This window comes from Hemicordylus capensis, chromosome 1 (genome assembly GCF_027244095.1).
Source record: "Hemicordylus capensis ecotype Gifberg chromosome 1, rHemCap1.1.pri, whole genome shotgun sequence".
NCBI lineage: Eukaryota > Metazoa > Chordata > Lepidosauria > Squamata > Cordylidae > Hemicordylus > Hemicordylus capensis.
Genome location: NC_069657.1, coordinates 223,385,659 through 223,400,758, shown reverse-complemented (window position 1 = coordinate 223,400,758; position 15,100 = coordinate 223,385,659). Strand labels below are relative to the sequence as shown.

The 15,100-nt window shown below is 43.0% G+C and overlaps 1 protein-coding gene across 6 annotated transcripts in view; it reads right to left on the bottom strand.

Annotated features, from left to right (window-relative positions):
* PARD3B (par-3 family cell polarity regulator beta) overlaps positions 1 to 15,100 on the bottom strand; it is a 734,574-nt gene that overhangs the window by 278,111 nt on the left and 441,363 nt on the right. For 4 of the 6 annotated variants that reach the window (XM_053281561.1, XM_053281583.1, XM_053281570.1 and 1 more), the window contains 2 exons: positions 1,939 to 2,145; positions 193 to 451 (listed from right to left, as the gene is read on the bottom strand). In XM_053281561.1, the coding sequence (XP_053137536.1) occupies positions 193 to 451; positions 1,939 to 2,145 (466 nt within the window). The remainder of the gene's footprint in view (positions 1 to 192; positions 452 to 1,938; positions 2,146 to 15,100) is intronic. The other 2 variants (XM_053281579.1, XM_053281603.1) reach the window with 1 other exon arrangement.

Genomic DNA, 15,100 nt, shown 5'->3' with positions numbered 1-15,100 from the left:
TTTATATTATATTAATTTTTAACTAGTTTTGCTGTTTTTTCCGGATCAACTGCATTTGTGATTTATATTTTATGAGAATGTGTGTTCTTTAAAATTAACAGCTGACATTCACCGGGTGGCATCAGACAAAAAGCAACAAAAATCAGTTAATTGTGTTAATATGAAAAAGAAAAATGTAATAAGTTCTTTTACCTCAACATGGCACCTAAGCTTTTCTTCTTGGTTTTTCTGTCTGGATCTTCATTTTCTTCTTTCTTGTTCTTTTCTTTAATTTTAGATTTGTTCTTCAAATTAGCTTTTTTATTCTTTTCTTTTATTTTCAGTTTCTCTTTAGCCTTTTTGTGTTTCTTTGCCTTGCCTTCTGGATCCTCTAAATCAGAGTTCACATGATGGGCCAATTCAGAGTTCTGAGCTTCCTGACCAGAGAGTGAGCTTTTATCCGACAAACCATCTACAGAAGGAGAAGGATCATCAGTAAGCACAGACAGTAAGCACATATTTATGAAGAAAATATAAAAATCAAAATTGCAGAGATGCAGTAAGAATCGCTCCATTGAACTGCATACATTGAAGAAGCCATAAAACATATACAGCTAATTCCAAAAGGTTCTGCTGTAAATTAAGAACACACACATTACGGCTTCTTATTTTCAAGTTACTATATTTGGTAATAACTAGATATTGTCAAGCTTTATGATTTTTAAAAATATATATATTATCTCTTGAGACATGCAGAGTCAGAGGTTATGCCAGTCAAAGAACTAACAGAGCAATGGACTTCAAAATGTATGAGCACACATATTGTGACCATAGCTAGACCAGGAAAGTAAAATCCCATACACCAACTTTCTAAGGGGCAGCTTACTGAGACTCCTGGCTGGGTATTTCAGTTAACTGGTTTCCAACTGATGGGTTGTAACCCACAGTTAGATTGAGATGTTTCCTAGAGTAGACAACATCAGCAGCATCACTACGTCTTTTCATTTTTGTTTTTACAAGATGGAGAAAGTGAAAAGGGCAAAAATCAGAGAAGGATGAAAACAACAAAGACAGGTATATTTATAGAAATTAAATGTGGGTTTTAAGTGTTAAAAGGTTGAGATTATTGTGGCAGTGCACAGATGGGAATGGGAAAGGTCACAAAGAGAAATTGAGGAGCATGTATGCATGTGTGTACACACACACACACACACACGTACATTCATGGTGGAACGGCAGAGAAACAGGCTGCAAAGCCCATGTCAGATATAATGAGAAGCATGGACCAGGATGACCCAACTCAGGACAAAGCTTCTCCATGCATATCTGTACTCCAGCCACACTTCCAGACATGCCAGAATGATACCAAAACCAGGGCTCTATTATAGTTCCCACAGTAATCTATAGGTCCCTCTCCATTATTATGTAAAAAGCATAACTAGCACCCAGTACAACACATGCCGAATTCACATCTTTGTTCAAAATACTGAAGTATTTTAAAACAAAGCGGAAAGAAGTACACAATCCAGCACACAGAAACATCAATTTGCTGATACAGTCATCCCTCGCAAACCGTGGGTTTCCCAATCACGGTTTTGAGTATCTGTGACTGGGGAATTGTAGGAGGTCTTGCCAAATGCGATCCAAGTATCCACGGTTTGGTGAGGTTTTTTGGCAACTTTGGGGTGTTTTTGTGTGATTTCCGGGGGTCAAGGGGTGATTTCTAGGAGCCAGGGATGATTTCTGGGGTTTTTAAAAACGGTATTTTACTGTACTTTTACTATTTTGACTGTATTTCGCAGTCCTTTTGCGACTGTGACTCCCCTAACCCTGTTTGCCATTGATTTCAATGGCTCATCTACTACAAATTCTCCAACCATGAGGTTTTTCCGGAACAGAACCCGCGCGGTTGGCAAGGGATGACTGTACTAAAGAATATAAATGGTCTTAAATATGTACCTTCTGCCATATCTTCAGGTCCATCGTAAGACTTGTCAATGGCAGCTCTGAAACTCTCATTACACCCTCTACCACGGACCATGTGAGGTCTGGGCCTATAGAAAGGAAGCTCATTCTTTTTCACTTCAGCAACAGCTGTCTGGAGACTCTCCAGAGAGCTTGACTTCTTTAAACCCAGGGTGGGACCAATATCCTTGCCAGGAGGCTCTAAAGGAAGAGAAAGAAATATTTAATCTACACAAAGTAGTAATAAAACTACAACATGCACATGGTTTAGAAAAGAACTCACTTGGTACGCCTATAAAATATTAGATCCTGCAGTTGCACAACTGTAAGTCACCTCTTGCTCTCCAAAACTAACCAGAGCTTTTAAGTCTAATAAATTAGATTTGTAAACCTCATAGGTACAGAAAACATAAAGCATGAAGGCTGGAAGCATATACAACTCAAATACAGAACTCTTATTCTGGGTCTGCAGAGAATCTAAAAGAGCGGAGCTAAAAGGAGCTATTCCATCAGGATCCCAACCTAATTTCACAACTGACACAGGATTTTGTTAAGATGAATGGATACTGGTTTTACAAAAGGAAACTGTTTTCCTACTATAGCCACAAAAATCCTAAACCTGTTTTCCAGATACACAGAGACATATCTGTAATTCTCTTTTATTGCTCAGGCGCTTCATTTAAGAAATTACTACTATTAATAACTTCATGACAGCAATTTCAAACCTAATTACATGACACTTTCTTGGAGATATCTTCACATCGAGAAACATTTTTTGGAGAGCAAGCCATATTGTTTTATGTGGAAGCTCCACTACTGCCTAGTTTAAATCAGCAAAGGGAATTGCTATGGGAGGTCCCTGAAGAACAGAGCAAGGGCTTTTGAAGAGCAGGAGGGGATTAAAATGCATATGGCTTGGAGAGCAGCATCAGAGCACAAGGTTCCATATGCAGTGGCACACCTAGGTCATTTTGGAGCCCGGACTGGAAGGGCTTCGGAGGCCCGCACCCGCTGTGAGTCCTCCCCTTATTTTTTTAATAAAGCCTGCCAAAACTTGCATGTAGCCACCTCGCCACTCTCTTTGCAATTTTTGCAGCTATTTATGTGGCAGAAGGAGGCCTAAGTTGCATCCAGACCACGAGGCTTTGAGAAGGAGGGAAGCAGTCTCCCGCTGTGCAGGGAAGCCTCCAACCACCACCACCAAGTCCCACCCCCTGATTTGACACCATCTCCTCTCCCCGCTGCCCCTCCATTCACTAGGCATCTTGCACCTGAAACCTTGCTCTCTCCAGCCAGTATTATGCGCTGCTACTTTAAATAAAATCCTGAAGGCTCATTAGTTTCGTCCACCCCATTTCCCATCCTGCCCTCCAGCTCTTTGCAATTTCAGACTGTAAATACGGTTCTTCTTCAGCTTAACAAGTTCTCCACTCCTCTCCCCAGGCTTTAATGATTTTCTCCCTCTGACACAGTGGCGGGCATTCCTTTCTCGCTTTGAGACTTTTGCAGCCCTCAAAATACTTTGATTTAATTTCGCGATTTGCCACTTGACGGGTTGGGGACAAAGGAAACCCCGGGGCCATGTGTGTGCTCTTCAGAGCCTTAGAGGGCACACTTGCTCGAGCCTCTCAATTCAGGGAGGCGGACGCTGGCGTCAGCTACTGACAAGAGAAAATGCAACAGCCAGCCTGGGAAGCCGCCCTCTGTCTCTGGCTCCCATTCACCTGGCTGGTGCAAAGTTGCACTGCTTCCTTCCCTCTCCCACTGGAGAGAAGAGATTCTGCTGCTCGCTTCCTTGTTGTTGGGTGACAGGCAGCCTGTGAGAGAGGCACGTGGCTGCAGCTAAGCAGGAGAGCTAGGCAACCCAGGCGGCAGCAGCAGCAGCAGCTTTGCCCTCAGTCTGGCATGGCTGCTGGTGGTGGAGCTTGAAGCAGGCGTCTAATTGTTAGTAGCAAAGCAGAATCCAGTTCAGCCCAAGGCGGGGCAGCAGCGGGGACGGGCTGTGAGGGTGGAAGAGGCTCCATGCTTCCCACAGGAAGCCTTTTATAAGACTGCAGCAGCGCAAGTCACAGAGCTGGGAGCTGGGGAGGCCTGCTTAGCTCACCTTCCCCACCCCTTGGCTGCGCAAATAATGGCGGTGAAAATTGCAAAGATTAGTGGGGGTGGGGGCAGGCCTTTGTGGAGGCCCCCCCCCGGACACTTGGAGGCCCTCCCCAAGACAGGAGACCACAGACCAGATCTTCAAGGTCCGTGAGAAAGAACGCCTCTGTCCATATGAACAGGACAAACACAAGAGAAGCCAGAGCAAGCCTGGAGAACCGTATGTGCCGGAGAGAAGAAAGGGAAGGCACTACACAAGAACAATGAGAAGAACAAGCCCGGAAAGACATACTTAAGAACAGTTTAGTGAAGTGTTACAAGGCAGATGGCTCTTCTTCAGTAGCAACTGAACCAACTTCCTCAAGATAGCTCAAGAATTTCTGCATGGTACCTGCTGAAGTACTATATTGTACCTAAATAATAAACTGCACAAAGTCCATTTTTGAGAGTTTCTCTTAAAAGACAAGTACAGGAGAACCTCAGTATTCATGGGGGTTCTGTTCTCTGCAATTACTGCGGATAAGGAAACCGTGAATGCTGAGTAATTACACCTGTGGGATCACAGGGCTTAGGTTCCCAGAGGTTGGGGGAAAAGTTGGAAAATGGGTAAAATGGCCCTAAAAATGCAGGGGGCGAGTGCCCTACCGTGCTGAGTCTGTCCCCAGCTGTCCAGCAATGCCCCCACCAATGCTCAAATTTTCAGGGGGTTTTGTGTGAAAAATCACTTTAAAAAAAAGAAAGAACAAAACCAAAAACGAGCCAGAAAATAGCTCTGTTACACAAAATAGGGGGCAGAAATGACCTCAGAGGTCATTTCCACCCACTCTGACCTGAAGATACATGAAAATTAACCCCTTTTTTGCTGCCTCCCCCCACATATAATGAGGTTGGGTAACAATTATCCAGCTGCAAATATGCGAAAACGTGAATGTCAGGTCCGCAATTAATGAGGCTCTCCTGTATGTATATCTTGTATATTGTAAGGCAAATGACAGTTCCCTCTCTAACTACTGGCAGCTCTGGGGGGATATTCCAAATTGCAATTGTGTGCAGCCTTTGCCCACTTCTTTGCAGGAACATCTAAGATGCTCCCAAATCCATCCAGTTTAGGGCTGCCATAGGCTACAACTGTTCCTGTATACCAGGAACAACACCTATTTTCTAGAATCTGTCTCTGGTAAATTACTGTCCCTCTTTTATCCCTATTTTTGCCACTTTAGGATGCATTGCTCAATATTTTTTTCTACATAAAGCTGCTAGAGTTGTCATTCTTCAGGGTTCAGAGCCCCCCACAGAGCCTCAAGAAATTACATCTCCAAATGAATGGGTAGATAAATCTTGTCTCTAGTGTCAATGCAATCGGTGCAGAACACTAAGGTGCTATGCACTACACAGCATAAGAACATAAGAAAAGCCCTGCTGGATCAGGCCCAAGGCCCATCTAGTCCAGCATCCTACTACACACAGCAGCCCACTAGGTGAGAGGGTGAAAGAGAGGCTGGAATTCAGTCTTCAGCAATGTGTAATAGTGGGGCCTTGGGCAGCAATTTTTGGTATGAGAAGTGGTTATTACAAACATATTCCTATTTTCAGCTGCAAAATGCTGGAGGGTCTGGGTTTGGCTCATCTGCTTTAGAAACCTGGAATAATGTTCCTTGCAAGCACTTTATTACCTGCTTTCCATTTGTGGCATGTTTGTAGTCAGAACTGTATGCCACACCTCCCTGATTACTTAGCCAAGCTCTCTTCACGTTCACAGGCATGTCCCTATTTTCCCTGATGAAATGTTGGAGGATATGGATCATTTGCATTGTTTCGCTTGTTGTATTCAGAGGCAAGTGGTATGGTTGGCACTAGCTTTTCCAGTTGGTTGCAGAAACGTGGGGTTAACAAAGGGGTTTTGAAAGAGAGAAAAGTAACAAAGGGGGCACAGATATGAGGAAATAGGAGGCAGTAGAGAGATGGAAGTGCAGAGGAATGGAAGAGCAGTGGGGTGAGAAACGAGGATATAGAAGACATGGGAGTGAAGAACGAACCCTAGTAGTACACAGAGAAGAAAACAAACACTATAGGATGCAGAGAGGAAAGGAAAGGTGTTTAACAGAAAGGGGATGCAGAGATGTTTCAGGATTAAAGCCTTGTATGTGCGTTACAAAAAGGTAGCTGACTTTTTTTTAGTTTTGAGAACAGTTTGCAGGCTTGCTGGGTTTACTTAAAAGTAAACAATCCAATTTAATTGGTTTCCTACCAAGTAAAGGTACATAGGCTTGCAGCTGTAGAAGTGTGGCTTGCACAGAAGCAAACTATTTTTTGCAATTTTTTTACTCTAATCTTTGCTCATACGCAAATCATGGTAATGCACAAATGGTGGGGGGAGTTCTGGTGGAGTCTAACCAGTGATGCAGCTGCAGTAAGCGACTGCCAAGGTGAGTGGGGTGCCTCCCCACACGTAAGCAGCTGCAGCGGAGAGGTGTGGTGTATGAGCCCCTTAGTCAAGGGAAGAGAGAGGCAAGAAATTTGGCTGTGTGCAAATTCATTGAGGGAAAGTAGGTGAGAAAAAGCCATCAGTCACCCACCCCCTCCTCTTCTTCTCTCTCTCTTGCTCTTGGGGAGGAAGTGCTATTTTGGGGAGGATAGAGAGAAATTCTTCTCCCTCTAACATAAAACTAGAACCAGGGGTCACCCCATGAAAATGACTGCCAAGAAATTTAGGATCAACAAATGGAAGTACTTTTTCACACAACGCATAATCAACTTGTGGGATTCTCTGCCACAAGATGTGGTGACAGACAACAACCTGGATGGCTTTAAGAGGGGTCTGGATCACTTCATGGAGAAGAGGTCTATCAATAGCTACTAGCCAGAGAACTATAGGCCACCTCCAGCTTGAGAGGCAGGATGCCTCTGAGTACCAGTTGCAGGGGAGTAACAGCAGGAGAGAGGGCATGCCCTCAACTCCTGCCTGTAGGCTTCCAGCAGCATCTGGTGGGCCACTGTGTGAAACAGGATGCTGGACTAGATGGGCCTTGCCAGGGGCATAACTATAATAGGGCAAGGGGAGACTGGGGGCCCACTGCCTTGGGGGGCCCCCAGAGGCAAGTCACATGACTGACTCCCCCAGCCGTGCACCCGCCTGGGCTTCCTTCAGTTGTATTCATCCTCCAAATTTGATATAGGTGTTAAGACCTGGAGCTACCAGAACAGCATGTCTTTCTCGAGTACAATTAAATGACTTGCATCGCCCACAATTTACAAAACCTTTCAAAAAATAATTTAGGATGATGTTCTATTGTGGCACATAGGTTTTTATATATATATATATATATATATATATATATATATATATATATAAATAAATATATAAAAATAAATAAATTTTACTATGCTTTTTGTTACCACTATTCAGCCTCATTTAAGATTTATTTACTTCATGAGCTGAGCTTCAGTGAGGGAGAGAAGAACTGGTCTTGTGGTAGCAAGCATGACTTGTCCCCATAGCTAAGCAGGGTCTGCCCTGGTTGCATATGAATGGGAGACTTGATGTGTGAGCACTGGAAGATATTCCCCTCAGGGGATGAAGCCGCTCTGGGAAGAGCAGAAGGTTTCAAGTTCCCTCCCTGGCAGCTTCTCCAAGATAGGGCTGAGAGAGATTCCTGCCTGCAGCCTTGGAGAAGCCGCTGCCAGTCTGTTAAGACATACTGAGCTAGATAGACCAATGGTCTGACTCAGTATATGGCAGTTTCCTATGTTCCTATGAGGGGGGCGGGCATTTTAAAATTTTGTCTCTGAGCCCACTCCAACCTTGCTACACCCCTGTCCTTCAGTTGTATTCACCCTCCAAAACTGATGTGAATGTTAAGACCTGGAGCTACCAGAACAGCATGTCTTTCTCTAGTACCTTTAAATGACTTGCATCATCGCCCACAATTTACAAAACCTTACTATGCTTTTTGTTACCACTATTCAACCTCATTTAAGATTTCTTTACTTCATGAGCTGAGCTTCAGTATGGGGGGGCATTTTAAAATGTTGTCTCTGGGCCCACTCCAACCTTGCTAAGTCCCTGCTGGAAATATTTGTTTGATGCTAAATATAAGATATCAAACAATGACAATAATGACAAAATGCAAAATTGGAGATTATTTAAAATAAAACCAAGTCATTAATGAAACCAGGAGAGGTTTCCACCAAATGGCGAAAGATCAGCTACAGGCAAAGCAATTTACACTGCTGTTCCCTGGGGACTTTGACATCTAGTGTAAAAAAAAAAAAAAAAGACAGAAACCAGCTTAAAGGGAAACCTGGTTGCTAGGTCACAAAGTGCAAGTTTCCTTTGTTCATTAATTGCCATTGTGGAGACTACCATTATCGCCAAATTAGCAACTACTGAAATGGATTTTGAGCTGCTGCCTTGCTTGCAACATAAAGGTGTTTAAAATTATTCAAGGCATAAGCATCAGCAAGAGGTATAGCAGTGCCCATTTGAGGCTAGGAAGGAACAACAGAAAAGAGGAGCATAATCACTGAAGGGGAAAAAAAAGATAAAGTAAAAGCTTTTCTGATCAGTAGAGAAAAAGCTGGCCTCCTTTTCAGTCAGAAAACAGCTTTGATTGCTAGCTTTCGACAGGAAAATCACCACACTGCTCAAAATATAAGATTTACTTGCAAGGTTTAATTTGATGCTGGGCTGAGCTTACTTTTAATGGCTCATTTCTGGGATAGGTATGTAGATATAGAGAGTGCCTCTGAGCATATGCCAAACTTAAATGCTATATTTCACATGGACAAATATAAGGCTGCACAAAATAACATGATTGATAAGACCAGTAATGAAATGCCTCTGGGCTTATAACACCTATGCACAAAGTGTATTAACTATATACCAATGAGATCATTATAGCTCACTGGACAGAGGTAGAGAAAGGAACTATTGATACACTTATAGGAGGCGGCTCACATATCTGAATTTTTCACTATGAGAAAATTCCCTGCACACAGAAAACTCGCAGCAGGGAGAACATGAGCCTAGAACCTTCTCCTTGATATCAACAGTGTGGTGTAGTGGTTAGAGTGATGGACTAGGACCAGGGAGACTTGAGTTCAAATCCCCATTCAGCCATGATACTTGCTGGGTGACTCTAACCTACTTAACGTAGAAGTCTAACCGACTTCACAGGGTTGTTGTGAGGAGAAACTTAAGTATGCAGTACACTGCTCTGGGCTCCTTGGAGGAAGAGCGTGATATAAAATGTAATCATCATCATCATCATCATCATCATCATCAACATGCAGCTAATTTTATTGTATCGAGGAGCATTCAGTCACACGAGTCTCCGACTTGGAGTGATACAACCCAGAGAGACAAGTTTAGCGCATTATCTGCTCTCCTATGGATGTAGTCTGAATTAGTGACAATTAAGTCATCTAAGTTCATTTTAATATTCCAGAGATTTTATCATCTTGCTTGTATCCTAACCAACCCAAAATCTGAGATGAGAAGGGGACACCAAGGTTCCCATTCCTGTACAGAGATATGCCCAGACTATACTCCTCAATGTACCAAATCCTCCTTACCTACTGCATTTATTACAGTTTGTATACCAACACATCAAAGTTAAGTGTGTTCACAGAGCCATGTGATATTGGCAGTATTTAAACAATTTTATTTGTAAGCGATTTGGTTGTGAATATGGGAGCTTACAAGGAATAAACAGGTGGCCAAGTTTGCAGTCCCCATTTGAAGAAGATACGAAGGAACAAATTAGATGGAATCACATCCTTTGATCCTGCATGCTTGAACGCTTAATGCTGATAGAAGCTGCAGAAAGCCCTGATGAGGCCTATGCTGGGGGAGTAGAGCTTTAACTCTTTGCTCCTGCCATGGTGCTGATCTGAATGGGGAGGCGGGGCTTGTGGCTGCTACATGCCTGAGTGGGGAGCTCCTATTTGCAACAATAGGAGCTTCCCTCTTGCAAACGAGCAGCAGCCATGGGGTGTGGGGCCTCTAGATCAGGACCCTGGCAGGACAAAGAGTTTAAACCTCCCCCGCACCACAGTCTTAATTCAGATCATCGGTCCCCAGCCACTTGTAGCTGCAAAAGAAGAAAAAAGTGGAATGGGGAAGGAAGGAAGAAAAATAAAAAAGACTAAATATGCAAGGCCAGATGACATGATTAACATCATATCTAATTTGGTCCTTAGTATACACTTCACATACGAATACGAAGGCAATGAATATTTATATACTCTCCATTTATATTTATAAATGGAGAATAAAAGCATGGTTATTTCTCATCACATCTAGTTCAGCTCTGATAAATATTTTAAAAGCCATAGTAATGGATCTGTAGCGGTTGCCCTCCATTTCCAAACTGCACATGGGATACTGATTGCAGACGTTGGCCCTTTGAATACATTATACCTATGCACCGATATCCAACAGGCAAGACATGAAGATCCAGTCTTACTCCAACACATGTACACACCATGAAGCTGTCCCTAAATGACCCCTGACATTGGCCCTAAGACAACAAGTGAAGCAGGAGCTACCTACTCAGTTTGTCTTTACACATGAATGTATCTTTCCTCTCATAAATCTAGGCAGTAGTATGTATTTTGACACTTTGGCACTATGGAATAGGTTAAATTAAAACTAAAGTGTGCCGTTGAGTCGGTGTCGACTCCTGGCAACCACAGAGCCCTGTGGCTGTCTTTGGTAGGGGTTGGCCATTGCCATCTCCCGCACAGTATGAGATGATGCCTTTCAGCATCTTCCTATATTGCTGCTGCTCGATATAGGTGTTTCCCACATCGTCTGGGAAACATACCAGCGGGGATTCAAACTGGCAACCTCTGGCTTGCTGGTCAAGTCATTTCCCAAGTCATCAATGGAGAGTAAATGTGAAACTTTCTTCATATATCAATCAGGTTAAATTGATAAACTTGTGAAGACAGAGTGAAGACATATGGCATAAAAGATGATATATAGAGGGATGCCATATGTGTTCATAGTGACACTGGGGAGGCTTAGCTTCCATTAAAAGTAAATGCCATTTTTGCCTTTGAAAATATAACTCAAGGATAATGTCACACTTGGTACACTAATGTGGGCAGATGGCTGTGATCAGGAATCCCTGGGTTCTACTATCAATTCTTTCTGACATTTCCTTGGATTTTACAGCTAGTTCAGGCAAATTACAGCTCAGAGAGAAGAGGGTAATAAAATCATCAAACATGAAGGCAGTCCAAGTGGTGGGCCAGGTGAAGAGAAGGGAGGTTAGACATCTAAAGCCTATCCCAGTCCTTTTTGGCTAGCAACACTGACTGATTCAGTCCTAGGTCAGTCAAAAATAAAACAAGGATCACCTGTTATTTTGACTATGAGGAGGGTACTGACCTAGCTTGCATTACAGAGACCTGGATGTAATTAACCTTCCTCAGGTGTGGCTTGATGATGGAATAGGCCATCAGCATATTCTCAGGCGTGCCCACCAACCAGAGAATATGCTGGTTCTCTGTGGAGCACCAGCCTATGTCTGAGCACTGGGAAAGGGTTGATGTCAATTATAGGCATCCCATCTCCATGATTCCTGTCTGGCTGAGTTCCCTTGGGGAATATCGTCTTAGCATGGCTAGGACTGCTGTCAAACCCCACAATGTAACTGGAGGTTGGACAGGAGATGACCCAGCCATGGGGACTTCTGTCAAACCTCTAATTTGACAGGAAACTTTAGAAGGGCACTCAGGAATCTTTTAGATTCCATTAGCCCTCAGGGATGAACCATCCCAATACATCCACCAGCACTGTGGAGGGGAACAGAGATAACAGATAGTGGACATGACCTGTCCAAAGCATCTTTTCCTGATATGTAGAGCCTGTTTCCTTGGTTCTTTAGAGAGCAGGAGTAATAAAGCAAGCAGGAAGATGGCTGGAATGCATGTAGTAGAAAATATGAATCTTATTAAACACAGGTAATTGAGCCTACTGTTTGGTTGTAATGGTGGAGAACAAACAACATTTCTTCACCACCATTACATCCATGCCATTCAGTCTTGATCGATCCAGTCTCACAATCATGGAAGTCCCACCATCAAAGCATTGGGCTTTTCCCTCTTCAGACAAGCTCCACTGTAAGCATGAGTGGTGGGGCCCACTGATGATTGATGTGGCAGGGGCGGGACCTCCTTCCCCTTCACCCCACTATACACAGCTATAGCGGGGTGATTTTATTACATCTGAATGAGGCAACAAAGTTGGTTACATCAGAGCTCACTGACAATACTCCACTCCAAATTCGACCCAGTCTCGCAATCATGGAAGTGCCCACCATCATGCATTGGGCTTTCCCCTCTTCAGACAAGCCCCACTGTATGTGTGAGGGTCAGGGAACGTTGTTGACTGATGCAGTGAGGGTGGGACTTTGTCCCCTTTTGCCCTGCTGTACACAGCTATAGCGATGCGATTTTATAACATCCAAATGAAGCTTATATATTTTTTGCATTTGATGCAGGTAAGGTAGTGAAAGTGCTCATTCAGTGCCTGGTATTAGTAATAGACTGAATGAGAAAATTAAGTCAAGACCCAATAAGCTGGATGTTTTACTGGTAGGTGCAGGGCTGGCATTAGGGCTAGCATTGCTAGACAACTGCAAAGGACTAAAGACACTCATAAAAGCTAACTCCTGAACCTCTGTGTCACAGCCTTGATATGGTGGTGGGTGCACCAGGCAGGTAGGAGGAGTCCATGGTATGGGGTTTGCTGAGGGCCACCTCATATCTCACTGATGTGTAAACAGCTCCACTGGCTGCTGGTCCATTCTGAAGCACAGTTCAAAGGGTTACTGCTGACCTTTAAAGCCCCATACACATCTTTGGTCCTGGGTACCTGATGGATTTGCCTTCTCCCACATCAACTTGCTCAAAAATGGAGATCATTTGGAGGCTCAAGAGTCCTGTGGTCTGAGGTTTGGCAGGTAGTCACCAGGGAGAGAGCCTTCCATTCTTGAATGCCCTTTCCAGGGAGATTCAACAGGTGCCTACTGTGTTGTCATGTGAGGGAAAACAAAAAACCTTTTTATTCCTGAAGCTTTTAACCTCTGATCAGAATGTTCTAAAGCTGCAATTTTATCTGCCGTTTTAACCTTTTATTGTTACTGTTATAATTTTATAATTTTGATTGAGTGCAAACTGCCCTGGAAATACTTCAAGGGTGGAGTATAAATCCAGTTAATCCATACTATTGTTATTTGAAGCTTAAACTATATTGGATACCTAAAAAGGCACTTGAACACCCAAGCAGCACAGGAAACAAAATTATCAGCAACATATTTTAGTTTTTGTATAAAAATTTCTATTTGGCCTAGAGAGAAAACAATTTATTGTATAATAACGATACACTTCTGGGTTTTAGCATTCCAAAACACCCTTCTCAGGAATATTTTTCCAAAGATGAAACGAGAGAAAGTGGTTATTGAACAAGCAAACTCAGTCAAACACTTCATTAGATCATGTTTTTGTGAATGCTCCTAAAATTAGAGAACAAGTTGAACAGGCTTATGTTCAGTTGACGGCCTAGTATAGTGATACTGTCAAAATATGGAGAAAAGTGGCAAAGATTAACTACACAGTGTACCCACTTGAAATGAAAGTGAAGTTCCCCCATCACCTGGATATGTTTTGCCATTTAAGAAGAACTATCCTCATTTATTCAAGAGCTTACTGAGGACTCTCTCTTTGTAGATTAATAGTTGAACATTTAGTTGCCCTTTTCCTCAGGCTATAATACTCATTTAATCTCACCTTTTTGTGGTTTTTATTGGCAACATTGGAAGTTTCCAACATTAAAACCTTCCAAGGCAAAGATTTTTGGGGGTCCAGATGAAATAAAGAATTTGTGTGCTTTGTATATTGCTTGAATATGTTGACTGGTTTATTATTTATTATTCCTACATTGGACTTTTTAAAAGCCAATTAAGATTCGAATTACATATATCTATTTTCAAAGTCAAAATCTGGATAATGTTTTAGGACATTCATTTTGGTCATAGAGAGATAAATTGGATATCAAATTCAAAATACAGAACATCTAAGTTCTATTAGGACATCCAAATAAAAAGCCTCCCAACACACCTACAGTGCTGAAGCAGGTCGGAAGCGCCACCCTGACATTTCACCTAGCCCCCTCCATAGTGGGAGGTTACAGCGGCATTTGTCTGAAGAGGGAAGCCTGGGATGATCCAAACTGTTGATTTGTGAGCACAGAAGTGCCCGCCATCACGATTACAGCGTTTCCCTTTTCAACCGCCACTGTAACCATGAGCAGAGAGGTGGAGGTGGGGAGTGACATGCCAGGGCAGGACTTCTGACTTCAGCACTGTAAGTGATTTCAGGGACTTTTTATTTGAATGGCCAGGAAATGCAGTAGGACTAAAAAATGTCAGAGTCTAGGGACCGGTTCAGAAGAACACTGGCCGCAACATGTGAGCAGGATGGGTTTGTTCTGTGAGCAGGACCCACTCTGATATCACTGGAGGACATCCCAGTGTGTGGTCAGGGGCGGCCTTTAATGATATGAGAGGAGATGTTCATCTGAATCGCCATTCCACACACACTCCAAAATCAGGACGTCACTACAGAACATCCTGACATGCTGTCAGGGCGTCCTTTAATTGTGTGAAGGGTGTGAGGTTTGGAGCATCTGTAGAGATGTACTTCTACAGGTTGTCTGGCTCAGGATTCTTCGTGGGTGTGTAAAGGTGGGTGGGTATTTTAATTTGGATACCGTTTTAAATCCTGGGTGAGTTTAGTTTTAATGTGCTTGGGTCTGTCTGGAGATGGATAGACAGGGGCTGTATCCACTGATTATGGGGTAGCTATTCCAGTAGTGGTGGGGAATAGAAGAAGTAACATTGCAGTACTTCACAGATAATTCACAGCAACATCTTCCTAGCAATACTAAGTTAATTAACTCTGTAATGTGACTGAAATGATTGTAAGACAATAGACTTAAATATTGGTATACATTCGAATTCAGCTCTCTCTTGTGCGGATCTTCCTT